The 27706-nt window shown below is 38.7% G+C and overlaps 2 protein-coding genes across 7 annotated transcripts in view; one reads left to right on the plus strand and one right to left on the minus strand.

Annotated features, from left to right (window-relative positions):
• Positions 1–7706, plus strand: part of LOC108382140 (uncharacterized) — an 18741-nt gene extending 11035 nt beyond the window's left edge. The window contains exon 2 of the mRNA XM_017638540.1: positions 7562–7706. The gene's annotated coding sequence lies outside the window, so the exon portion shown is untranslated. The remainder of the gene's footprint in view (positions 1–7561) is intronic.
• Positions 1–27706, minus strand: part of Eato (Engulfment ABC Transporter in the ovary) — a 245032-nt gene that overhangs the window by 94700 nt on the left and 122626 nt on the right. For all 6 annotated transcript variants that reach the window (XM_017638507.1, XM_017638514.1, XM_017638492.1 and 3 more), the window contains 4 exons: positions 22560–22714; positions 17552–17861; positions 17341–17492; positions 17112–17283 (listed from right to left, as the gene is read on the minus strand). In XM_017638507.1, the coding sequence (XP_017493996.1) occupies positions 17112–17283; positions 17341–17492; positions 17552–17861; positions 22560–22714 (789 nt within the window). The remainder of the gene's footprint in view (positions 1–17111; positions 17284–17340; positions 17493–17551; positions 17862–22559; positions 22715–27706) is intronic.

The raw sequence follows: 27706 nt of genomic DNA on the forward strand, positions 1-27706 counted from the left end.
GAAAGCGGCTTTGAAATCGACAAATAGATGGTGTGTGTCGATCCTATTCTCGCGGGTCTTTTCCAAGATTTGGCGTATTGTGAATACCTGATCTATGGTGGATTTTCCAGGCCTAAAGCCACACTGATAAGGTCCAATCAGCTCGTTAACGGTGGACTTCAGTCTTTCGCACAATACACTCGATAAGACCTTATAACCTATGCTTAGAAGGCTGATTGCGCAGAGCACACTTAAATTCCAGTCGTCGTCCACACGTTTTTACCAGTGTTGTCATCGAAAATAAACCTGATCCAAGTTAATTCCCAAAAATTTCGTGCATTTTGTTCGGCTGCTTATGCGCGTTTGAAAGAGGAAAATGCATGAGTTAATGTCAATAAAGGCTGTTATGCAGATAAGCGAGTCCGTTTGTTACCCGTATAAGGTATCCGACAATAAGTCAAGGGCAGTGTTTAGTTTTTCAACGCGTTTTTTACTCATTAACATTAAACGCGTTTTTCTCGAGGTTTGTGACCACTAAAATGCAAAAACACTCAATGGGTTTAAATGAAATTGACGGTGAACTTTTGCTTCACACAATACGCTCTATAAGACCTTGTAACCTATGCTTAGAAGGCTGATCCCGCAGTAGTTGGCGCGTGTGGTGGGGTCGCCTTGCATTGGGCAGAACACACTTACATACCAGTCATCGTACACGCGTTCATCCGACTATATTCTGCATAAGAGTTGATGCATACACCTTATCAACTCCTCACCGCCGTTTTTGAATAGCTCGGATGGCAGGCCGTCAGCTCTAGCAGTTTCGTGTTTTCAGCGGCGTGATTGCTATAAGTACCTCGTCATAGTCTAGCGGTGGGACATCGGCTCCATCGTCATCGACTAGGGGCTCGATTTCGTCTTCTCCACAACTTTCAGTGCTGCTACTATTCAGAAGGGTGGAAAAGTGTTCCCTCCATGATTTAAGTCCATTCTGGATATCGATCACTAGGTCGCTATGGTTGTTCTTACAGGGGTTCGCCCTGCTGTTGAAACCTTCCGTAAGTCGCCTAACTATCTGTTAAAATTTTTGGGAGTTTTTCCTGTCGGCCAGCATTTCAAGCCCTTCGGACTCACATATTTATCGCTCTCCTTCGTATTGAAGCAAACACGTCTCGTTTCCCTCTTCAGTCCCTTATAATGGCTCGCAGAGTAGTCCTGTAGGCGGCATCTTTTTTCTCTACAGCTTCGTGACATTCCTCATGATACCAGTTGGTCGCTATTTAATGAGCAAGAAATATGGTTCTACTTCTGTTGTTGTTGTTGTTGTAGCGGCTACAACAACCCCGCCCAGATAGGCTGATATCTCAGTCGTTGTCGTCAAGTCGGTCCATAGGGACGACGCCGTTAGGGTTGTGGGGTTTTCCGGGCATGCGAAGAGATGTTTCGAGTCGTGAGGGGTCTCTCCACATGCCTGACATTCGTTCGGCACATCCGCATTTAACCTACTCAGGTAGGAATTTAGCCTGCTGCAGTAGCCAGAGCGAAGTTGGGCTATTGTTGTCCTGGTCTCCCGAGGCAGATGGAGCTCCGTCGCGTCAATGTCTAGTGCTCGCATATGTCGGTTTGTTAAAGAGTGCTCTCGGAGAGCAGGTGTGAGCGTCAGTGGCGAATAAATTGAGCATTTCTTACATTGCTGGACGCAGACTTTTTGCTGCACGGAGGCGGGCCGTGTCTTGCCTGCAACAAGATAACGGTCCAGGTCAATGTTCCAAGTGCATGCCACCAGATCGTACTCCTTAAAATTTTTGCTGCGGCCGTCTTCAAAAGAAGATGTCTCATCCGAGGCTTGGTATTATTATAGTTATTATGTTATTATAGGGGTTTTTACGTGGCGGGATCCAAACCCTGCCCTCTCAAGTTTAGCTCGCTCCCAAGCGGGTGTTTGGCAGCTACCCAGAGGATACGTGGATACTAATATAACTTCAAATTTTTAGAAAATAGGTGTGGCCCCTCCCACTTATGATGAAATGCTGTATCTCAGTATCCGCTTCACTAATCCGTACCAAACACGCCTTGCTTAGGCTACATCTAACATAACTGCTAAAAATTCTTTAAATCGGGCGATAACCACGCCCACTTCCCATATAACGGTAATTTACAGAAAGCCAAAAACTGCGATAAATCAATACCTACTGAGCTAATTCACTCTAAATCGATTCTTGGAATAACAATAAAAAAGACTGTTATCAAGTTTTATTAGATTGGGTTCGTTCGAGCAACGTAATAATTACCGCAATATTGCAGACTTGTTGCTTTCCTGATAACGTGTTGCTGATGCTCAACTTAAACTTTTCTAAAATATTGCAGAAATTGCGCAGTAAAAATTTGTATGTTACTTTTGATTTGCCAATGAAGAGTAACTGATTGTCAAAATTTTTTTCGCCCAAATTTTCGCGTAGAACGTGATACTCTTTCATAAAAGAGTAACACTGCCGCATTAATTGCACCTCGAATACACCCATTTCTTACCTATACTGTGATACATATTTGAATTATCTAATTCCATTAATTAAAGTTGAGTTTGTTTTTTTACACCCTGGAAGGTTCCTCAGAGATAAAGCGTTTTCAAACCCATTTCTATTGATACCCATATTGCAGCAATTCATTTAACCAATTGAACACAATTTTTAACAGGTGGCAACTCTGTTAATGTTTTAACCTATATTTACTTGATTTTAAACATTTTCAACTCTTTATGTCAAAAAACGTATTTTCTAAACATTTCGAGTTGAAAAATTCATAAAAATAATTTTGGCAGCATAACTCGACTAAATACCCCTATGTGGGCTGTAAACAAGCTGTGCGAGTAAAATTAAATTATTAAAATAAAGAGTTTTATAGAAAAGACAGCAATAAAGCTAAGCTCATCATAATTATTTGTTTAAGAGGAAGAGAAGTGCATGAACGCGGACTCAATCAGGCGACATTTAAAGGATAATTCCAATCCTCTAGCGCTACCGCGTGCACTGTAAGTAAAAGTTAATGCTTTCAAGGTTTTTCTTTTATTATCGTTTTGTGTTCATTTTAAAAGCGTATTGAGGACTTCCAAAAGAAGCATTATTATAATTTGTTAGTAAACAGATGGACCACTTCGTTCAACTTCAATACCTCCGCTCATAAAAGCCTGCGCACCTCTTTGATTTTTGAAAAACTTGGTGTGTCGGTAGTTTTAAAAGAGATGCTTCAGTTGATAAAGAGTAAAATTTGCAATCAGTGTTCGCTTTTGTTTCGCCAAAAGGGCGTATTCCACGGGAACTAAAATTTCAAGTTATTGTTTTGTTATTTTCACCGAATTCTGTAAAATCAAACTGCGTTGCTAAATGTTAATATCGCTCAAATTATTAAAACGTAAAATATATCGCAAACTTTTAAATTTTCGCTCCTAAATACGCTCCAAAAAACCTTCCCAGAAACCACAAAAATGTAATTGCCTGTATACACACTTTGTAGCAACTGCAGTTGTCAGTTGAAAGTTGCCAGTTGCCATCTGTAATATCGTTTTGGCCACTAGCAACACAACTGAAGTTCGCTGGCTATCGATAACCATTAGTTTGTTAACTTTTGTTAGAGTGAAATTTGAAAATTCCGAACGCTTTTGCGCGCAAGCATAAGTTTAGGAATATAAATAAGTGTATATGAGACGTTCCACGTCAACAAAGACATGCTTCCAAACAAAAATTGTGTCCTCTCTTGAATGCCGAGTGGCGTTTAATGCTAGAAAAATCCTAGCATTAAAATTCCGACTTTCCTTTTTTCGCCTAATCTTTTACGTACTTCATGTTTAATATTTTTTTATAAAAGTCCAGCGCATTATATAACAAGCACCATATAAATCCACAATTCAAACTTTGTACAAAAATTATGAAAATTCACCAATTTTACCAAAATCCCACAAAAGTTGTAAACTTTTTATTCAGAATTTTCAGAAAAAGTTTGGGTGTGCAGTGTTTAATAGCCCATGAAGTTTTAATAGGTTAAAGTGCAAATTTCAAGACGCTAGAAAATCGCGTTGATTTTTAATAATGTACAAATGTAGGCCTTTAAGGCACTAGAAACTTGAAAAAGGGTAAAATGATTTTTGAAAAAAGGCAGAATAGGCATATATTTTTTAATTTTGTTATACAATGTGCATGTCCAATTAAAGATATTAAAAAATACATACAGTAGTCAAAAAATTATAGCCGAATTTGCTAGTTTTAACGTATTACTTTCGTTGTTATTTAATTTTGGTTATTTTTTTTTATAAAAATATAGTTCATTCTTTAACAAAACCCGTGTAAATCCAAGTTTCCAAATTTGTGCAATATAAAAAAAAATTCAACAAACTTTCGTACAAATTTCGAGCTTTTTTAAAAATTCTAACAAATCAATTTAGTTTTTAGCCATTTTAAACTTGTACTTTATTCTACTAGAATTCAATAGGCTACAAAACTGCATAAAATAAAATCATCAAACTTTCGTACAAATTTCGAAGTTTTTTAAAAACTAAAAAATCAATTTAGTTTTTAGCCATTTGAAACTTGTACTTCTTTCTACTAGAATTCAATGGGCCACAAAACCGCATACTCAGAATCTAATTAAAAAACTCGAAATTTTTACGAAAATTTGTTGATTTTATTTTAAATTGCATATGTTTTTAGGGCAGTTGCACTCGATTGGTACATTTGTATAGATTAGTACAAAATAAGAAAAATGGGAGTTTTTTTTTGTAGTCAAAAGATTGGTACAATACAGTAATATTCTATTGAAAAATTTCAACAAATTAATTTTCGTGATTGGGATAAAGAAAATTATTTAGGTATTCAAACAATTGGGATACGATTTGCACCAAATTTTGACAAATACCCAATCGTGCGACACTGCCTTTAAACTTGTATTTATACGGATGTTGTTAAAGAATGAACTATAAAAAAATAACCAAATTTAAATAACAACAAAAATAATATTTTAAAACTTGTGAAAATTTGGTGCGGCTATAATTTTTTCGACTACTGTACATTAAAGTGGTCCAAAAATGTATGTAAAAAAATAAGATCGCATTTTTAATGCCGCCAGCCCCTGCGATTGTTCTATACCAAAAAAAAGTATACCCCTATTTTTTTATTTTGAAATAAAAAAAAAGTAGGGTGTGCTCAAAGCGCTCAAAGTTTTCAATGTATTTTATTTGGGGGAAAAAACAATTTTTCGTAGAAATAGTGTAGAATTCTTGGAAATCAATATTTCTCGATCGAAAAACTTTGCTTATCTTCAGGAGATTCCAGGTAATAATACCCAATTGTTCCTTTAACAATTTTTTCATGGTGAGTATATTTTATGGGTCCTTGAAAATGCAATGGGGGGACCAATAAAAAATATTTAATCATAAAAAATGGTTAAATAAACAATTGGATATCAATATTTGAAGTCTCCTGAAGAGAAACGATTTACGATTGAAAAATATTGATTTTTAAGAGTTTTATGCCATTTTTACGAAAATTTGTTTTTTCCCCATATAAAATACAAGGAAAACTTTGAGCGCTGTGAGCACTTCCTAAATATTTTTTGATTTCAAAATAAAAAATAGGGTTATATTTATTTTCGGTTCAGAACAATCCTAGGGGGTGGCGGCATTAAAATTCCGACTTTATTATTTTGGACCACTCTACTGTACATTAGTCTGCATCACCAACAAAAGTTGCGGTGCGATTACCAAACCTAGTATATTTTAAAACTTCTACCAAAATATTTCGAAAAAATATTAACATTTACGTGAACTGGACCTGTTTGAAAATACCTCTAAAAATGGAGTTTTTTATGAATAAAAATAGTTTCTTAAAGGATTTTTTGGAAAAAATCCCCTCAGATGACAAAACAGTTTAAGCTTAAAAAATCTAAATAAAAATATTAAGGAATTCTATCAACGGAATCATAGAAATGCGATTTTTGATGCTGTTTTTTAACTTTTTTCAAAGATTTGTGTAAGAAAAACTTGAATAACTGCTACAAAACTTTACCGATATAGTCTTATGAGGTATCAGTGGAAAGGTATTTTCTCACCCTTTTTATTTCTTTGCAAAAAAACTCATTCACGTCCCAATTTTTTCTTTATTCAATACCAACATATCTTAATGCAACATGGAATGACACTCGTTTATCTTACCTTCCTCTCTCATACTTTGAATGAGCTTATTCACAAAGAAATTAAAAGGGTGAGGAAATACTTTACTAATGATACCTCATAAGCAGGGAACGGATTTTATGGAAATTGCCTTTTTTCTGCTAAAGGATAGGGTATATTCGATTAAGAATGTCTGTCCACAATTTAGCTTTCCCTGATTCCATATATCGATGGCTGAGTGGAAGATCGACCTATCTCGGCAGCCAGTTCGAAAACGCTCTATCTCAAAAAACTTTCCAAGAACGCCCTATTTCAGAATTCGTTTCAAAAACGACATATCTCAGCTACCGATTCAAAAACGCCCTATATCAGCATATTTTCAATACATTTTGAAGTGAGATAGGGCGTTTTTGAACCGAATTTTGAGATAAGGTGTTTTTCAATTAAATTCTGAAATAGGGCGTTCTTGAAAAGTTGTTTGAGATAGGGCGTTTTCGAACTGGCTGCCGAGATAGGTCGATCTTCCACTCAGCCATCGATATATTCATTTGATGTTGCCTTTTTTTGCCTTTTTTAAGATATTTGGCGTTTTTTGCCTTTTCTACCTTTAATTGTAAGAGGCAAGGAAAAAGGTCTTATTTCTGGTAATATGAAAGTTTTAAACGTTCTATATTTAAATTGGGCACCACTTGTATCAACCCACATCGAGCTCACGTTTAGTATATTCAATGCTTTTCTTCGCAAAAATCTAATGAAAAGGTTGCCAGAAAAATTCCAAATGCATCTTGTGGTTCAATGTTACTACAACTATAGAGAGTAAAGTTTTGTGAATAAAAAACTCGAAAAGAGGGAAAGAAAAGAGATTACTGGCTTTAACCCTGTTAGTGACTTAGCCCCGGCCGGCTTAGACGAACATGCCAACCGATATATTGCCCTCCCAACCTTGATCATCCATAGGGTCATAACTAAATATGATGAATAATCCCTATAGCCCTACCACAACAGCTCTCCGCCGATAGCTCGAAATCAAATTCTTTAATTCTATTCCATATTTATAATTTTATTTAACTAAACCAAATTCCAACACTTAATCCTAGGCCCTTATTATGAGTTGCATTCGATTTTCGATCTTCGCTGGTTACACTATGCGACAGTTAAAATCGGGATGGGATGAAACCAACGGGAAATGTTATGTCGGTCAAAAACAAGTTATACGTGGCCCTGCGTTTCGCTGGGTCACGTCTCGGAATCGAGATATATCGATTTGAAGTTAGTAACTATCATATAGGGAAAATTGTCACCTTTGGTGGTCTTTTTTTGACATAACTCGAGAACCACTAGTCCGATTTTGCTCAAACAAATTTAAAAAAATTAAAAATTACAATTCCTTTAATCTGTTAATATAACGTTTTTCTATATACTCAACAGTTTTGCCGGTAAAAATAAATGTAATGCTCGATTCGCTGGTGGCTGAAATTTGTTGGTGGTCGCAAAAGACGTACGATCCCGACAATGAAGATGAAGAAGAAGAATATACAATGGGAGTTTCCTCCGAGGGTAAGTCACAAAAATGAAGTTATCTGACTGAATAAAAACAATTGATTTTTTCCAGATGAAGACAGATCCTCATCCGATACAGAGTCTGAACAAGTGGGCGAACCACCACGCAAGAAAGTAAAGGGCGCAAACAAACGAAAATAAGTTTTGCGTCCATCGATTTTTATAACCTATGTATCTATGTAATAACCTAATAATTACCTGTAATAATTTTTAATTTTACGTGTTAATAATAAATAATATATAATAAATATTATCCAAATTCATTGAAATATAAAATCAATATTCTTGTCAAAATGAGATACCTTCACTTAATTGTGAATAAAAGCGAAACGCGTCCATCGATTTTCATGATCTATGTCTCATTTTGCTTAAAGGTTATGTGACTTTGCGTGAAAGTAATACGACTTGCCTTTTTTTCCGTTTTGGATTTTTTATGAATTTAAAAAATACAAAAATTTAATATTTTAGGCAAAAAATATTTTTTTTCTTCATACATTTATTTTTACCGGCAAAACTGTTGATTATATAGAAAAACGTTATATGAACAGATTAAAGGAATTGTAATTTTTAATTTTTTTAAATTTGTTTGAGCAAAGTCGGACTTTTTAATTTTTTTAAATTTGTTTGAGCAAAATCGGACTAGTGGTTCTCGAGTTATGTCAAAAAAAAGACCACCAAAGGTCACAATTTCCCCTATATGATAGTTACTAACTTCAAATCGATATATCTCGATTCCTAGACGTGACCCAGCGAAACGCCGGGACACCTATAACTTCTTTTTTACCGATATAACTTTCCCCGGTAGTTTGAACCCTTCCCGATCACTGACCCCCACCATTTGTCTCACAGTGTTATCGAAGATCGAAGATCGAAAGTGAAACTCGTATTATGAGCTATGCAACCGTGTCGAAATTTTCGTTGAGTATCGAATTTTCTGTCGAACAGAATTTTGCTTTCGATGAGGTAGCGAAGCGTTAGAAAATTGTGAAAAATGGATGATTTTGCATTTGTTTTCTTACTTTTTGGCGGGTAGATACTAATTTTAAACAATTTTTTTATGNTTTTCGTTGAGTATCGAATTTTCTGTCGAACAGAATTTTGCTTTCGATGAGGTAGCGAAGCGTTAGAAAATTGTGAAAAATGGATGATTTTGCATTTGTTTTCTTACTTTTTGGCGGGTAGATACTAATTTTAAACAATTTTTTTATGAATTTCATGCAGTTTTAACGTCGTGAATACAAAACACAAGCTCGAAAGGCTGCTTTACTTGTGAAGGAAAATCCCAATACTCAGTTGGCACGATCTCTGAGAACAAATCATAGATCTGTGGGAAGTTTTAAAATATTTTAAATAGATTTGGCTCACAAACGCCTCTTTAGACAGTCGGAAGTTTTTAGTAAATCTGTAGACAAATTTCTTAAATATATTTTATGTAAAAATATACTGTAAAGACTACACTTAAACTCTCTTAAACATTTACTACTCCTGGTCAGTTCACTAAACTCTCATCCGCTGACGAATCGTTGAACCCCAGAACTTCGTTGTACTAATTTTTACCACGTTTTTATAAACTTGCTTTCTTTTTTATTTCATTTTAATTTGCACAAATTTACATAAATATGTATAAGCACACTATTTAGTTTGCTCGATTTGTAAACAAAGCTTCTCAGCGGTGAAAAATATGCTATTGTGAACAACATAAACGAGCGAAGTTCACAATAGCGCTATTTTTCATCGAATGAGCGCCATAATACCAAATCAAAATTCGTTCGATCAGCACTTTCGACCACAGTCGAAGATCGAATGTAACTCATAATAGGGGCCCTAGTCTCATAATCCATAACAACTCGCTTACTCTCTGACGTACGTGAATATGTACGTATGTATGTATACCTATTTGTACAATTAGAACTAAATTGAAAATATGGTTTAGAGTATGTGTATATTAATTATGTACAATGCAAATATAAAAAAAAACACCAACAAGCTAATGTGCTTATACTTATACCTCTCTCAAATACATTGATGGCATTGCCAACATTAAAAATCCATATGCATGTAGTCATAAATGGCAAAAAAAAATTAAGTTCGATTGGACTTATGACAAGTTGCGTTCCCACGATGAAAGATCTTTCATAGCGTGAGTGACCATCCAGCTCTTTCAGGTGTTGCTAAGGCAGATAAAGAGAAAAAAAAACACTAATGTTGCCAATGGCATGCACTGTATACCAAACTGGTCGAAATCTTTTCGCTTAGTTTCACTTGATGGTTTTTTTTGGTTTTTTTTTTTTTGTTAGTTTCCTAGTACACCGAATTGAATATCATGCACCAACAATTTATCTCATGAAAAAGCTTTCTTTTTTTTCTGTACTAACTGCTTGTACAGTTGTGCATATTGTCTTTTCTTTAATATAGCACGCGGCACAAAATTTATCTCATGCAATTTTTTTTTTTTTTTGTTAACTACAATATATTCTAATTTATACTTTGATTTTCAGCTTCCTGTAACACAAAAACTAAAAAAAAAAAGAAAAAAGCACATCAAAAACGGGTTTCTGCTACTCTAACGCAATGCAAGTGTGCATATGTAAAATATGCTCCTCATTTCTACCGATTTCACGTTAATTATTATTATTTTTTTTTTTTGATAACCGATTATTTCCCTATGGAGATATATGCTAGTATGTTATTATTAATAACCACACGGCACTGGTTTTGCGTCCAAAATCATAGTAGTCCGCATGTTAGGAACTCCGCGCGAAACTGACACCTGCTGGTAGCTCTCCTTGTGCCGATTACTCACTTATGCGGGACTGTACATATGCACATACCTAGGTTTAACGGCACCGGTATATTATCTTATGTACTTGGTGAGTTGTAGGAATTATATACAAAGTGCCAAGTCTAGAGAGGAATGTTCGTTAATGGTACTATTAAATGACGTTTTTGTGTACGTATATACATTATATTAATTACCCGTAGAGGATTTGGCACGATGTATGTATGTACAACGATGGTTAGGTTAGGTTAGGTTAACTCGGCTGCCCTAATCCTACAGGAAAAGGGGCACACTTAGGCCACCATGGGCCCGTTGTGGTGCCGTACAAAAGACTCCATATGTCCCTCCTCTTACCCTAGTAATGGAACCACTTCGTAGCTCTGATGAAGCGCACAAAGTCATAGACGGTGGCTGAATCCAGTTCGGCCAGACATTCAAAAGAATAATGGACGAACGAGCGTCGGCGAGCTCTCGCCGGAGCAGAACAGCGGCATAAGTAATGCTCCACGCTTTCGACTTCCTCCTCATCGCGGCAGCTACGACAGTAGTCGTTTGACTGCAAACCCATTCTAGTGGCGTGGATTCCCATCAGGCAATGCCCGGTGAGAACTCCAATAACATGCCGCAGCAGTGGTCGCTCCAAGTGGAGGAGAGGGCGAGATCTACGCTTGTCAAGCTTAGGCCAGATATGTCTTGCTATCCTGCAAGTAGGCTTCGCAGACCATCTTATATTAGCCCGTCCGACAAAGTTATTCTATAGCCAGAGCTTGCAAGAAGATAGCGGAATGCCCGCATTACGGGCTGTACTGATTGCAGACAACAAGGTTCCCTCCCTTACTAGTTCATCCGCAGTACAGTTTCCCGGTATGTCTTTGTAGCCTGGCACCCATACAACATTAGTGACGTAGTACCTTGCCAGTTCATTAAGAGAACGTCTACATTCCATAACAACCTTCGACGTAGAATTGTCTTTATAAAGTGCTTTAATAGCAGCTTGGCTGTCAGAAAATATTGTTACCGCCTTCAGATTAATTAGAGAATCGATCAACCAACTGGCAGCTTCATTTATTGCTGTTAGTTCAGCCTGAAAAACGCTGCATAGATCTGGTAGACGAAAACTGAGGCTAAGTGAGAGTTCTTGCGAGTATACCCCACTTCCTACCTTCAGATCCAACTTGGAGCCATCAGTGTAGATGGCTGTTGAGTCAGAATACGATATCAGGACCGAATCCTCCTCCCATTCTTCCCTTGAGGGGATCCTTGTCTGGAAATGTTTCTTTAGTCCCGTAGACTGGACTGTGTAGTCCAGGCGCCTAAAGCCCTCTTGAAGATCTTCCAAAATTCTAGAGTGACCAAACCTCGTGTCACTCCATTTGATTAGTGCATTTAATCTTATAGCATTACAGCTTGCCTGGAGTTTACCATATAGGTAAACAGGTAGCAAGTGAAGCAAGGTCTCTAGGGCTTTAGTAGGCGTCGATGGTAACGCTCCCGTGATCATCATGCACGCCACCCTTTGGACCGCTGTTAATTTGTTTCTTATTGTAGATTTATCTACGGATGGCCACCAAACCGTTATGCCGTAGAATATAATGGGACGCACAACCGCTGTGTACATCCAGTTCAGAATGTGAGGCTTCAATCCCCATTTTTTCCCAATCGCCGATTTACAGGCATACATAGCAGTTATAGCTTTCTTGCAGCGCTCTTCTATACTGCGCCGCCAAGTTAACATTCTGTCAAGAATAACGCCCAGATATCTAACCTCCTCCGCGAAAGTCAGTGCGATACCGTTCAAGGAAGGAGGTTGTAGTCGGACAGCTTTCGTCTTCTTTGAAAACAGAACCATGGCCGTTTTTGCTGGATTGTCACTAAGTCCTACTCCTTTGGACCAGGTATCCATGACGAGTAAAGCGCCTTGAAGTAAGTCACATAGAACTTGGGGGGTGCTTACCAATTGCCGTCAGGGCAAGATCATCCGCGTAACCAATGACTTGGCAACCTGTACCTTGCAACCGTGACAGCAGGGTAACCACCGTTAGATTCCAATGAAGTGGGGAGAGAACACCGCCTTGTGGGGTTCCGCGATTCGCATATCTTGTTATAGATACCTCCCCCATCTCCGAATAAATAGCTCTACTGCCTAAGAGGCGATGATCAAACTCGGCCATAGGGTGATCCAGCCCAAGGCGAGTAAGGGCTTGAAGAACCGCTCCCGGGAGAACATTATTGAAGGCACCCTCGATATCTAGGAACACGCCTAGTGCAAATTCCTTAAAAGCGAGAGTCTTTTCAATACTATGCAAAGCTGTATCCACAGATCTAANAGATCTTCCAAAATTCTAGAGTGACCAAACCTCGTGTCACTCCATTTGATTAGTGCATTTAATCTTATAGCATTACAGCTTGCCTGGAGTTTACCATATAGGTAAACAGGTAGCAAGTGAAGCAAGGTCTCTAGGGCTTTAGTAGGCGTCGATGGTAACGCTCCCGTGATCATCATGCACGCCACCCTTTGGACCGCTGTTAATTTGTTTCTTATTGTAGATTTATCTACGGATGGCCACCAAACCGTTATGCCGTAGAATATAATGGGACGCACAACCGCTGTGTACATCCAGTTCAGAATGTGAGGCTTCAATCCCCATTTTTTCCCAATCGCCGATTTACAGGCATACATAGCAGTTATAGCTTTCTTGCAGCGCTCTTCTATACTGCGCCGCCAAGTTAACATTCTGTCAAGAATAACGCCCAGATATCTAACCTCCTCCGCGAAAGTCAGTGCGATACCGTTCAAGGAAGGAGGTTGTAGTCGGACAGCTTTCGTCTTCTTTGAAAACAGAACCATGGCCGTTTTTGCTGGATTGTCACTAAGTCCTACTCCTTTGGACCAGGTATCCATGACGAGTAAAGCGCCTTGAAGTAAGTCACATAGAACTTGGGGGGTGCTTACCAATTGCCGTCAGGGCAAGATCATCCGCGTAACCAATGACTTGGCAACCTGTACCTTGCAACCGTGACAGCAGGGTAACCACCGTTAGATTCCAATGAAGTGGGGAGAGAACACCGCCTTGTGGGGTTCCGCGATTCGCATATCTTGTTATAGATACCTCCCCCATCTCCGAATAAATAGCTCTACTGCCTAAGAGGCGATGATCAAACTCGGCCATAGGGTGATCCAGCCCAAGGCGAGTAAGGGCTTGAAGAACCGCTCCCGGGAGAACATTATTGAAGGCACCCTCGATATCTAGGAACACGCCTAGTGCAAATTCCTTAAAAGCGAGAGTCTTTTCAATACTATGCAAAGCTGTATCCACAGATCTAACTTTCCAGTAGGCGTGCTGACAGCTAGAGAGATTATTTACATCAATTTCCTGTCGGATCTGCTAGTCTAGAAGTCTTTCCAAAACCTTGAGAAAGAAAGAAGTGAGGCTTATCGGTCGAAAGTCACTTGGTTTAACGTGGGAGGGTCTACCTCCCTTGGGAATAAACACAACTTTCGCCAGGGTCCAGCCGTTGGGTATGAAACTAAGTTTGATACAAGCCTTATAAATTAAGAAAAGTATCGGACATAAAACGTCAGATGGTGACTGAAGTTGGGCAGGGAAAATACCATACATACCAGGAGATTTGTAGGGCTGGAAGGACTTTATGGCCTAGTCTACCCTTTTTACGTCAATAAAGTCCGCTGAAGTCAACGGCCGTTCAGAAATAATAACCGTGGTGTTGGGCTCCGCAGTACATCCCGGAAAGTGCGCGTTCACTAGGACTTCAAGCATTTCCTCCAGTCACCATTTGGTTTCTGAATATACATCGGGTTCGTCGGACTTTTCGCAAGCACCTTTCGCAGGCGATTTCCCTCCGACTGACCCTCTATACTATCGCAATAATCCTTCCAGCAGTCCCTTTGGGCTTTCCTGGTGGCATTTTTAAATTTCTTCAGGGCTGCCTTGTATGCAGTCCAAGAAGCATCGCGCTTTGCCGCATTAAAGAGTTTCCTGCTTTTCTTCCTTAGAGATGCGATTTCTTTGCTCCACCAGTGTAGCTTTTTCTTTCCTCGCGGAAGTACAAGTGGGCAGGAAGCAGAGAAGGCCGAGTTACAGGCTTCCTCAATTTGTTCCGATGAGCCTAACTCACCGAGAGAAGCAAGGTTTGCGAGAGTAGGCTCCGCTTCATCAGGTGGTGACAGTAAGCCTAGCTTACTGAGAGAAGCGTTGTAATGTACAACGATACAATAATGCGGAAAATGCACCACCCAAGACGGTATAAAAATGTATGTAGGTTAGACTGCATCACCAAAAAAAGTTGCAGGTTTTCCGCCGGGATTGCAAAATTTGTTATATTTTAAGAAGTCCACCAAAATATTTCGGAAAAATATTAAGATTTAAGTGAGCTGGACCGATTTGAAAATACCTCTAAAAATGGAGTTTAAGAATATAATAAATTTTATAATTCCAATGGAAAAATAGCACCGATTTTTTTTGTATGGGGAGTGATGCAGTCTAATGTAGGTACATATGCGTCTGATAAAATTGGGAATGCCTACAAATAAAAATAAGTGGTGTCTTTTTTTATTGAACTAATTAAAATTAGCAAAAAATAGAAAAAATGTATCGCTAACACTTGCTTACCTCCAGTTAATCGTACACCGCACTCATAAAAAAGTAACAAAAAAATTTAAACTTTGCTTGAAGACGTTTTTTTAAAAAAAGGACGTTTATGGTGCTACGCCTTGTGGTTGAAAGACTCGACAGGCTTCAATTTTGCAACAGGAGACCTTAAGTGTAGCTGAATGAATAGATAAATTTGAAGGACTAGCGCTACTTTTCCCGGCGTAAAAGAAATCATGATAGTTATAGGAGCTATGTTTAGCGAGCTTACACAGGGCAATATCGCCGGAAGTGCTAATATATACATATGGACAGAGGTAGAAAACACTAATAAGTCACAAGTAAAATGATTTTGGAGCTACAAGAGCCACTACATATGTTACTTTTTTTACGAAATTCACTTTTTGATGCAACTTTTTTACAACGCATAACGCATCACCTGTTCAAATATTACGGCTTGAATCCCAATAGCTACCCCAAAAATTTACTGTAAATTTCATCGTATGTGACAATGATTTTTGTCTTGTAGGGGAAATTTTCATATGGGCTAAGAAATTATAATGTAGAAACCTTTCTAAAAAAAAGCCTGCGTTTAGTTATACTTCTCAATTATCTCAGCAAATCTAAACTTTGGTATTGATGGGGCTTGCCAAAGCAGAGAAAAATACAAAAAACACTTTCCTGTAAAATTTGGCTTTTGTAACATACGATAATTTTGCGCAAAGGGGTCGATATAATGAAAGTAGTTCATAGTTTTGCTCTTTTTACTTCTAAAATAAATATTTGTAAAATAAATGTACTCTTTATTATTTTTCGGTTGTTGTCTTCTTTTAGTGCCATCTTTTGCCTTTTTTCGTAGCTTAGTTTGCTATTTTATTTTGCCTTTTCTATGTAGCCTATTTCGTTATTTGATTTTGCCTTTTTATAAGTTTTTATGTCCTAAAAATCCGTTCCCTGCTCATAAGTCTAAATTGGTAAGGTTTTGGCTGAGTTATTCAAGTTTTTCTTAAACCATTCTTTGAAAAATGTTCAAAAACAGCATCAAAAATCTCGTTACTATGATTCCGTAGAAATATTTTTTAAATATTTTTTTGCAAACTTTTTAAGCTTAAACTGTTCAGTCATCTGAGGTATTTTTTCAAAAAATATTTAAATCGGTCCAGCTCACGTAAATCTTAAAATTTTTGCGAGTCTGCATACCTAAAAAAAAGTTTGAAATTTTTGGGAGTAGGTAATTGTTAAAGTTTGTGGAATTTTTGTACGAAGTTTGAAATGTGGATTTATGTGGTGCTGGTTATGTAATGGGCCGGACTTTTATAAAGAAGATATAAACATAAAATAAACAAAGAACAAATAGGAAAAACTAGTCCAAATGTCGCTTAACTTAATCAGCTGAAAACGAGGGCATATAAAAAGGCAACCCTATTCAAAAAATAAACCCTACTTTCCCATCTGTTGGCCAAGCCTGTTCGTTTGGCACCTCATATTTGAAAATCGGGCGAACGGTGCAAATATCATCATTTTATAAGCAGGTGGCAACACTTTAAAAATATATAATCTTGCTGCACATCTAGAGGCCAAGCCCTTCCATTTGGTACCTTTGTTTTGAAAATCGAATGAAAGGTGCAAATCTTATGCAATTAATATTCGCATAGAATAGTATCTCTAGCCGCACCAACTTTCCGCGAATGTTTAACACGGCATTTACATTCACTTATGAACAAGAACGACATCAGTGAATGGTCGCGAACGTATCGATGCAACTTATAGCTACCGAATATTTGATACGTTCACGTTCGCGTTCGCGTACGAAGGTGAGTGAGTATTTCCGAACCCTGATCATAATGGTTATTCTGTTGTTTAAGTGCCTGAAACAATACGCGCTACGTTGGGCACAAGCATATTAAAGCTGCTACCGGTCGAAAATGGCCGACATTATCTTTCTAAATCAATTGGCTTTTACACAAATATTTTTGCGAACACAGTTTCTTAAGATAAAATAAACAGCATTTAAAGACGAAAAACTTACCATTACTAATGTATAGATCCATTGGTTCTTGATAAATATAATTTTTTTATAAAAAATTGCTTCCATCTGTTCCTTCCAACCTACGGAGGGCCCCCGAGTTGTAATGGGATTATACGAAGGTGCCTCTTTATCCATACTTATACCGTCCACAACATCGATTTCGGACAAGCAGCTATAATTGAACATAATTTAATGTTTACATTCCAATAATTTTAAATAAATGGCTTACTTCAAAAACACATCCTCCAGCGAAGCATCAGATATGGAAATTGAATTAATGCCAAGTTCAACCTGTCGTCGTTCCAATTTCTGAAGCACACGACTATATTCACTCTTATTTTCGTACGGTAAACTTATGTGCATTGCAGGCGGTACTATAGTCTGAATGAAAAATAGGATTTTTAGTTGATCCTTCGGAACATATTCGCTTAGACAGTTACCAAAATTTTTGATGCTGGTACGTTCTGTTGTACTATTTGCAATATCTCTTGTTCCATTTGGTAATTATTTATACAGAGCTTCAGCACGTATCCTCGCCCAATTTTTAGTTTTAATTCTAATGGTGAACCGGAGCAATGCACACGCCCATTAGCTAATATAGCAAGCGTATCACCTAAAACTTCTGCTTCCTCCATGTGGTGGGTAGTAATTAACACAGCTTTTGTTTTCCGCAATTTTAGCAATATGTCCCATAGCTCACGGCGTGACTCAATGTCTAGACCAGAAGATGGCTCATCTAAAATTACGACTCTGAAAGCATACATATAATATAGTTCATTCTCAATCATGAAATGCGACGCTGAGCGTTTGTTAATTTAATTGTTTTGTAAACAAGTGGCAACGAAGAAACTTGTTCTCTTTCTCTTGTTATCCAACCTCGTTGAACACCTGTCACATTTTGAGTGCTCGCAACTTTAACTAAAATAAATATACATTAAATATACTTGGAAAATAAATCTTATTTTATTGCGGACATCCCACATATGGTGACCCCGACGGAAATCAAAATGGCCGAGGATGAATCAGGAAACCAGTTGACAGAACCAAGTACCACACAATAGAGAGCAACGTTCTGGCACAAATAAGTGATATAATCCTTAATCCACCGAGTAGCGACTTGTACCTATCGCTAAAGAACCGCTTGATTACGCAATTCGCTGACTCCGAGCAAAAGCGCGTAAAGAAACTATGACAAGAACAGGAGTTCGGCGATNCAATTCGCTGACTCCGAGCAAAAGCGCGTAAAGAAACTATTACAGGAACAGGAGCTCGGCGACATGCGGCCATCTCAGCTCCTCTGCGAAATGCGTAGTTTGGCCGGCAGCGAAATAAACGACAACATTCTCAAGTCCATTTGGATGAGTCGTTTACCTTCCAACATGCGGCTTATCATTTCCATCAGCAATGAGCCTCTCGACAAAGTAGCACTGCTAGCTGATAAAATAAGTGAGGTTAGCGATACACCACATGTCAGCGCAGTCGAGACGCAACAAACAGCCGCACATACGGAATCTAATATCGAGCAANAGCCGCACATACGCAATCTAATATCGAGCAACAGCTGGCTGAAATCACAAAAGAGATCGCTTCTATAAAAGCAAACATAAATCGCCGATCCAGAAGTCGAACCAGGTACTGTCCTCCGTCACGCTCCGGCACGCGAAACGCCGACTCGAATGGATTGTGTTGGTACCATCTCAAATTTGGCAACGACGCAAAGAAATGTCGCAGTCCATCCTCCAAAAAGTTAAACTAGTTAGTANCGATCCAGAAGTCGAACCAGGTACTGTCCTCCGTCACGCTCCGGCACGCGAAACGCCGACTCGAATGGATTGTGTTGGTACCATCTCAAATTTGGCAACGACGCAAAGAAATGTCGCAGTCCATGCTCCAAAAAGTTAAACTAGTTAGTCTGTCGTCAATGGCGGTCAACGACAGGCTCAACAATACGAACCGCCGCCTCATCGTTCTGGACAAGAACTCCGCAATCAAATTCCTTATAGACACGGGAGCTGAAAATAGCGTTGTTCCACCGACGCAACAACAACGCAGATACCCTGACAATAACAACTTCCTCTACGCAGCAAACAAGTCTACCATAACAACTTACTGTGAAAAGGCTATGTTTGTCAACTTGGGACTTCGCCGCCAATTTCGCTGGAATTTTATCGTTGCCGACGTGTCACAGGCCATCATCGCATAGCATATTTTAACCTGTCGGTCAACTTACGACACCGAAAACTCATCGACGATATGACAAACATAGCCAAACTTTGCTCGCTGTCAGCTGATAAAAAGGTAGTGTTGTATTTATCATGCATCAACAAAAGTCAACCGTTCCAGGATCTATTGAGTGAATTCAAAGACATCACGGTAGAAAATTTTGCGACCGCACAACCACAACACTATGTCTCGCATCACATCGTCACCAGAGGTCCACCAGTTTTCTCCAAACCGAGACGGTTATCTCCGGAGAAACTGAAAGCCGCGAAAGCAGAGATACAGTTCTTGCTAGACGCAGGTATTTGTCGCCCATCTCGCAGTCCATGGGCGAGCCCTCTGCACATGGCAAGAAAAAATGGCGAATGGAGACCTTGCGGCGATTTTCGAAGGTTGAACGCTGTTACCGAGCCAGACAGGTACCCTATTCCTCATCTGCACGACTTCACTCATTCGCTTCATGGCTGTAGTATTTTTTCCACACTCGATCTACGTCGCGCGTACCACCAGATTCCCGTTGAGCTAACCGACATACCGAAGACGGCAATCACTACGCCATTCGGCATGTTTGAATTTCCCTTCATGTGCTTCGGTTTACGAAATGCTAGTCAAACATTCCAAAGATTTATGAACCACATCTTCCGTGAATACGACTTCGCTTGGCCATACCTCGATGATATTTTGATATCGTTGAAGGATATGAACTAGCATCGCCAACATCTGCGACTGGTATTCGAAAAACTGCGTGAGTACGAGTTAGTTATAAACCGCCCGAAATGTGTATTGGGCCAATCTGAAGTGAAATTCTTAGGGTTCGCAATCAACAGAAGCGGAATCTCACCCCCATAGGAACGAGTACAGGCTATTCGAGATTTTAAACTGCCCGAAAGGTCGTGCGATTTTCGACGCTTTCTCGGCATGATCAATTTCTTTCGTAGGTATTTGCCGAACGCCGCGAAAACGCAGACAGCCTTATGTAAACTCGTGAAAGACAACAAGAAGAATGACACATCCGAAATCGAGTGGACCCACGAAGCGAGAGAGACATTTCAGCAGTGTGAAGACGACTTGTGCAAAGCGACTCTACTCTCTTACCCGAAGCCCGATGCGAAACTCAGCTTGACGGTGGACGCCTCGGGAGCGGCTGTGGGTGCTGTATTGCAACAACACGACAATGATCAGTGGCAACCACTGGGATTTTACTCTGAACGTCTCACCGAAGCACAAACGAGATACAGCACCTATTATCGCGAACTGTTGGCAGCGTACAAAGCTGTCAAATATTTTCAACACATGCTGGAAGGTAGAGAATTTTTCATTCTCACCGATCATAAGCCAATGCAATACGTGTTCCAGCAAAAGCTGGAAAAGGCACCCCTGCGTCAAATGCGACATTCAGAATTAATCGCCCAATTCACAACGGACATTCGTTATATCCCCGGAAACGACAACGTAGTGGCAGACACACTCTCACGTATCGACGCCATACACATAACGTGCACGACGGACTTTGCCAAGCTTGCAAAGAGTCAACAGGCCGATTCAGAGTTTCAGAGTTCACTTAATTCAAAGTCAAGCCTAACATTGAAACCTTTTTTGATTCCAGGCACAGACATCGAAATCTTTTGCGACGTGAGCACCGGTAGAGCCCGACCATACTTAACTCCTTCCTTTCGCAAACCAGCCTTCGACTCCATACACAAAATGTCTCACACAGGCGCTGCCAAAACCACAAAACTGGTCGCCGAGAAGTTCATATGGCCAGGTCTACGAAAGGATTGCTGCTTATGGTCCAGACAGTGCATTCAGTGCCAGAAGGCCAAAGTACAGCGCCACAACCGAGCACCGCTGTCAACATTCATGTTGCCGGAACAAAGATTCGACCACATAAACATGGACATCGTCGGACCATTGCCACCTTGCAAGGGGTATCGATACTGCCTCACGATAGTCGACCGCTACTCCCGTTGGCTGGAGGCATATCCGTTGGAAGACATGACGACGGAGACAATCGCTTTCAATTTTTACACACACTGGATCGCTAGATTTGGAGTGCCGAGTAGAGTGACAACTGACCAGGGCAGGCAATTTGAGTCTGCACTCTTCCGAGAGCTATCCAGACTTCTAGGCATAAAACACCTACGTACCACCGCGTATCACCCAGCGTCAAACGGGCTTATCGAGCGTTGGCATAGGTCCTTGAAAGCAGCGTTAAAATGCCACATGACGGATAATTGGGTCGAAGTGCTTCCAAATATTCTTTTAGGGTTCCGTTCATCATGAAGAGATGACCCGAAAGCTACCTCCGCAGAGATGGTTTACGGTAGCACGCTACGATTACCTAGCCAATTCTTTTCCGAACAACACGCGCCTAACATCAACGAATGCGACTTTGTTGAAAAGCTACGCCTTCGCATGCAGTCTTTGAAGCCAACTCCCACAACAAACAACTCAGCGCATTTGCCATTTGTGGAAATGAATTTACACTCCACACCAGCAGTTTTTGTGCGCAACGATGCGGTTCGTCAGCCTCTTCAACCACCATACGAGGGACCATTTCCCGCAATAGAACGTAAGGAAAAGTTTTTTAAAATCAATATCCGAGGGAAGGACGTGAACGTTTCCATCGACCGGCTGAAAGCAGCTTTCGTCGCCGAGGATAACCAAACCGCGTCGAAACAAGACATTCAGCACAAGGAATATCATACAAAATTCGGACGACGAGTACGTTTTCGCTTTCCTACGTAGGGGGGAGTGATGTGGCGTACATATAATATAGTTCATTCTCAATCATGAAATGCGACGCTGAGCGTTTGTTAATTTAATTGTTTTGTAAACAAGTGGCAACGAAGAAACTTGTTCTCTTTCTCTTGTTATCCAACTTCGTTGAACACCTGTCACATTTTGAGTGCTAGCAACTTTAACTAAAATAAATATACATTAAATATACTTGGAAAATAAATATTATTTTATTGTGGACATCCCACAAGTTCAGTAAAACTGTCCGTCGTGGAATTATTGAATGTTTATAAATAAAATAACTTCACGCCAGCTGATTCGAACGTAATTTTAACCAAAAAAGAATAAGGGGCGTTGAAAGTGTTACCGAGTTACCAGATAACTAATTACATAATACATTAACGAGGATAGTCTGAATATCCTTAATATAAAATATCGCATAAATATTTATGTGTTAAAGTCGTCACGTGAACTACTGAAAATGCTTACTTTGTGTTACCAGCAATCGCAATTCCCAACGACAATCTGCGTTTCATACCACCTGACAGGCAGTTGCCGAAGTCATTTTCCTTGTCTTGTAAGTTAAGCCTTATTAATAATTCAGCGGTAAGTTTGTGAGCTTCTTTCTCCGACATGCCTCGCATCTAAAAATGTTAGAAATATGTATAAGTGGAGTGTATGTGCACAGGGCCGCCAAGAGAAAATGTGCCCGGTAATAAAAATGTGTGATCCCCTGAGCCCCTATCCCCACAACATTCTTTAATTTTTAAACGAATTTCCAAATATTTTACTACACTGTTCACTTCTTTTAAAAAATAACTACCAGGGTTCGTATTTGCACACACATGCGCAGCACATCCTAACATTTTAAGCTCACACACGTGTGCTGTGCATATAAAAAATTAAAAAAATTTGCTCACATCACATGTGTGTGCCATTTGGTAAAAAGCACAGGCACATGTGTATACTTTACATTTATTTATATAAAGCACACGCACATGTGTGTGGTTTGCATGGGGAAACTCATACACTTCTAATTCTATCTCTAATCTTAAAATAATTCTTTAATATCTTTATAATATGTTTTATAAACAATTTCTTTTAAAAATATATTATGTGCATGTGCATGAGCAGCAATTTGTACTAGAATCGACTCACACACTTGTGCATGCGCTTAATAACAAACAGCACTTTGTAAAAATTCAACAAACTTTAACATGTACACCCAAAAATTTTAAACTTTTTGTTCAGGATTTTTAGAAAAATTCTAGGTATGCAGTTTTATAGCCCATTAAATTTAAGTAGGTAAAAGTGAAAATTTCAAGACGTTAGGAAATCGCGACGGTGCTAGGCATTTTCTTCTATATAACAGGCACTATCCTAAGATAAAAGGTGAGTAATTGAACCCCCTCTTATCTTTTTTAATAATTCCACCGTCACGGGTGGGACATTTGTGCAGAAAAAATGTTCTTTCTTGTTTAAATTTAATTATAAGGTACTCAACAATTCTACATTTTGATAAAGCTACACCTAATTGACTATTATATGGGTCATTACAAAATACGAAAAAAAATCCAGCTTACTTTCATATGGAAAATATCTGAGTTATTTCTTCTGTCACGGTTGGCACAAATAAATGAACCTGCTTTTTGGAGCAGATATATTTTACGGAAACTCTGAGAATTTATTTCACTTTTCTGTGTGAACTTGATGTCTTGTAATAAAACAAAGAACTACGAATACAAACAAAGCAAAAACTACAACAAAAATTATTGCTATATTAGAGAAACATCCGAAATTCCTCTGTCACGGGTGGGACAACGTTTGTCACGGGTGGGACACGTACGAGTTTTTATATAAAATGGCTTTTAGTGCGGTCCATATTAAAGATTATTATTAAAAATATAAGAAGCCAAGTAGGGGTTCAATTCACTCACGTTATATCTTAGGATAAGTGCCTTTTATATAAAAGAAAATGCCTAGCATCTTCAGCAAAAAAAAATATTAAAAAGCAACGCGATTTCCAAGCGTCTAGAAATTTTCTTTTACGTACTTAAATTAATGGGCTGTAGAACTGCATATCTAGAATTTTTCTAAAAATTCGAAAAAAGTTTAAAATTTTTGGGTGTACATTAGGGCGGGTCAATTTGTATGGATCGATGTTTTCCGACATCGTTCCTAGCATATCCGGATTCTTCATAAAATTCTAAGAAAAAAATTCCTCCAGACCACAGCACTAAAGTCAATTTCTTATACAGTGTTATCTGGCTGGAGTGAACACCCGATGCTACGAACACCTCGAAAGAGTGAACATGAAAATTTTTCCATTGAGTACTCTATAGAGTGAACAATTTTGTGTCTTTGTGGAGTGAACAAAATTTAAAACCAATTCCTTCCAAATTCGAAACTGTAACGACAAATTTAATAACAAAAAGGTTAATCCCTTCTCCAGGCCGATCCCGTAAATCCCCGTATAGGGATCTCAACTCGGAGATTCGGCAACTAGTGAACGTACATAAGCGGAAGAAGTGGGAAGACCATCTGAAGACCTGTAACTTCGCCTCTGGTGTGAGCAGGCTTTGGTCAACCGTGAGGTGATTGTCCACCGGGGAAACTGTCCAACAAAGGAGTCTTCTCGCCCGATAGCTATATAGAACTATTCAAGTAACGCTACTAGAAGACAAACGGTGGGCTGCGAAATACCTGAATGGTCGTCAGTGATCTTTAGAGACAAATCGAGCAAACATAGGAAAATAAAACAGCGAGATCAACAGGGTGGCGCCCTTTCCCCACTACTGTTCAACATTTACATTTCTAAGCTCCCTCAACCACCAGAGGTAGTCTCGATTGTCTCTTATGCTGACGATTGCTCGATAATGGTTATTTCACCGAGTTTTCTCGCTTCGTCCCTGCACGGAGCCTAACCCTCTCCCCTAAGACAAAGAACAAAGAAATGTTGCTGGCAACGTACAAGGCAATTGGCCGCCCGGTTCTGAACTATGCAACGCCTGTGTGGTTATCGGGGACTAGTAGGACGCAGTGAATGAAACTGCAGACTTGCCAAAACACGGCACTCAGACAGCGACAGGATGCCTTCTGATGTTGCCGAAACATCACCTGCGCAACGAGGCCAACGTGCTCCCGATTAAGGAACATAACACAATGCTCTGCAAGCAATTCCTAGTAGGGTGTCACCGTGTTAGGTACCCGAACAGACATCTGCTTGCGGAAGAACCTCCGCGACGGCACGTCAAAGGCATCTTTATGAACTGACGGACGAAGTCCGGGGGTTCAAAAAACTACCTCTGGACCCAACAGCCTACCGACAGTTATATAGACTCTCGATCTGTGTATGCCGTTCTGGGCACGCAACCACCAGACGTGGACGAGACAGAGCTTCGTCTGCCTCGGGAGAGTCGGACCCCATAGCCCAACTTCGATCTGGCTACTGCAGCAGGTTGAACTCATACTTGAGCAGAATAAATGCAAATGTGCCAAATGAATTCCCTGCATTCGGAGAGAAGCCCCATGACTCGCAGCATTCTTTCGCATACCCACTGAACCCCACCCTGCTAACGCCTCTGGCCGTATGGACAGACCCCATCGAGGCTGCACGCTTCCAGGGTCTACCGCTAATAGAGCTTGACGACAACGATAGAACAACAACAGGAAACATGTGTTGGCATTAGCTGAGGGAAAAGACGACATTTCAGAGTTCTTAAAAATTTAACTTCAAAAGACGTACTGCGCAATAAAATTGATTTTAAAGAACAAAAAACTCAATCTGGATATAGTGAACAATCTGCATTTTATGAACTGGTCTTGGATTAATTAGTTCACTCGACCCAGATAGAACTGTATATAAAAGTGAATTGCAGTCCGCTTGTCTCGCTAAGACTCGAAAACGGCTTGACCGATTTGAATATTGTTATTTATTTTTTGGTTTGTTTATTATAATATCCGGATGGTTAAAACCAGAAAAAATAGAGAGTTGCCACCTGTTTAAAAAATTTCAGTCTAAGTAAATTAATGAGATAAATTAGATATCAAAAGAAAGAGGTTATGAAGGCTTACAGGACAGGTAAAAAAATATTTTGAGGGGGGTTGCCACCTGTTGCAAAAGTTTAATTAAATTAAATTTGTAAGATAAATTAAATATTGCAATATGGGTATCAAATTGAAAAGGTTTAAGAAACCTTACTACTGAAAATATTTTTCATTCGGGTTGCCACTAATTTCGAAAATTTAATTCAATTAAGTTAATAAGATAAAGTATGTATTATAATATAGGTGTCAAACGAAAAGTATTTGAAACATTATTGATTATGAAATATTTCCTATAGGCCTGCCACCTACCTGAGCGGTAAAAACTAAAAGCCATACTCGCAAATATTATTCAAAGCTGTTGAAGCTCGCATCAATGTGGAATATTATAACTCTGTCAAGTTAGTGTTCATTGATGGCAAACAAAGTACTATCATGTTTGGCAATGATATCACCCCATCGAACAATGCACTTAACCTCGAGATAAAAAAAAGCCGAAGTATTAGCCGAAGCAGCTCGTACAAATGTTCCACAATTGAACTAACAAAACAATATGGCCTACGACTGGCTATATGGCTGTGAACACTGGAGTAAATTTTAAATAAAAAACAAAACCGATTTCAATTCTCATATACAAATTTAAGTGTACCGTTATTTTCTTCATGGCCTAATTATCGGATCTACACTCAATTAGTAGGAGACTACCTCTGAGGAACCACCTTTCCTTTAAAAAAGAATTATAGAAAACGCGTAACGTAGTCCAAAGTTATGCGGTAACATACATAAAAAAATATATATTCCGACGAATTGATAAAATATGCAGATTAATATTTAATAAAGTGTTACGGAGGTTTTTTTTTTTTAATACAAACCTGTGCTTGGGAGTTTATTGATACGAAAAATTATTATTATTTTCTGATATATATTTTTTATTTAAAGAACCGCAAGAATACACTACAAAACAAATTACATATTTTTTACTATTGTAACAGGAGAAGTTACTGTATGTATTTTTTATATGTACAGTGTCGAACAAAAGTTTTGGCACAGTGAATTTTCGCAATACATATATGCAAAGTTTTTAATTTATTCCCGATAATTTTTGCACTTTGATAAACTAAAATTGAATGGATTATTAAACTGCATACTTGGAAATTTTATAAAAAATCTGTATAGAAAGTTGCAAATTAGTACGCAAATTTATTGAATTTTCCCGAGTTTTTCACAAAGTTTACACATTTGATTTTTATGTGTTTTGGTGTAGTATGAACTATGTTTTTATAAAAAATTATCGGAAATAAATAAGAAACTTTGCCTATATTGCGAAAAATTCACTGTGCATATACTTTTGTTCGTTGCTGTAAGTAAATAAAACTTTAACTTTAAAAAACCAAAAAAAAAAATAAAATTTTACAATATTTCAAAATTATTTTTCGAATCATAAATTTATTTATGATTAACAATGTATTTATAGTTTTTTTATACCCGAGCGCATTTGTGCACAAAGGTATATTAACTTTGTTCACATAACGGTTGTTTGTAACAGCCAAAACGAATCGAGATAGATATAGACAAATGTATACATAAATGCT

This window comes from Rhagoletis zephyria, unplaced genomic scaffold (assembly GCF_001687245.7).
Source record: "Rhagoletis zephyria isolate East Lansing unplaced genomic scaffold, Rhagoletis_zephyria_1.1 Rzeph_scaffold_00143, whole genome shotgun sequence".
In the NCBI taxonomy this organism is placed as follows: domain Eukaryota; kingdom Metazoa; phylum Arthropoda; class Insecta; order Diptera; family Tephritidae; genus Rhagoletis; species Rhagoletis zephyria.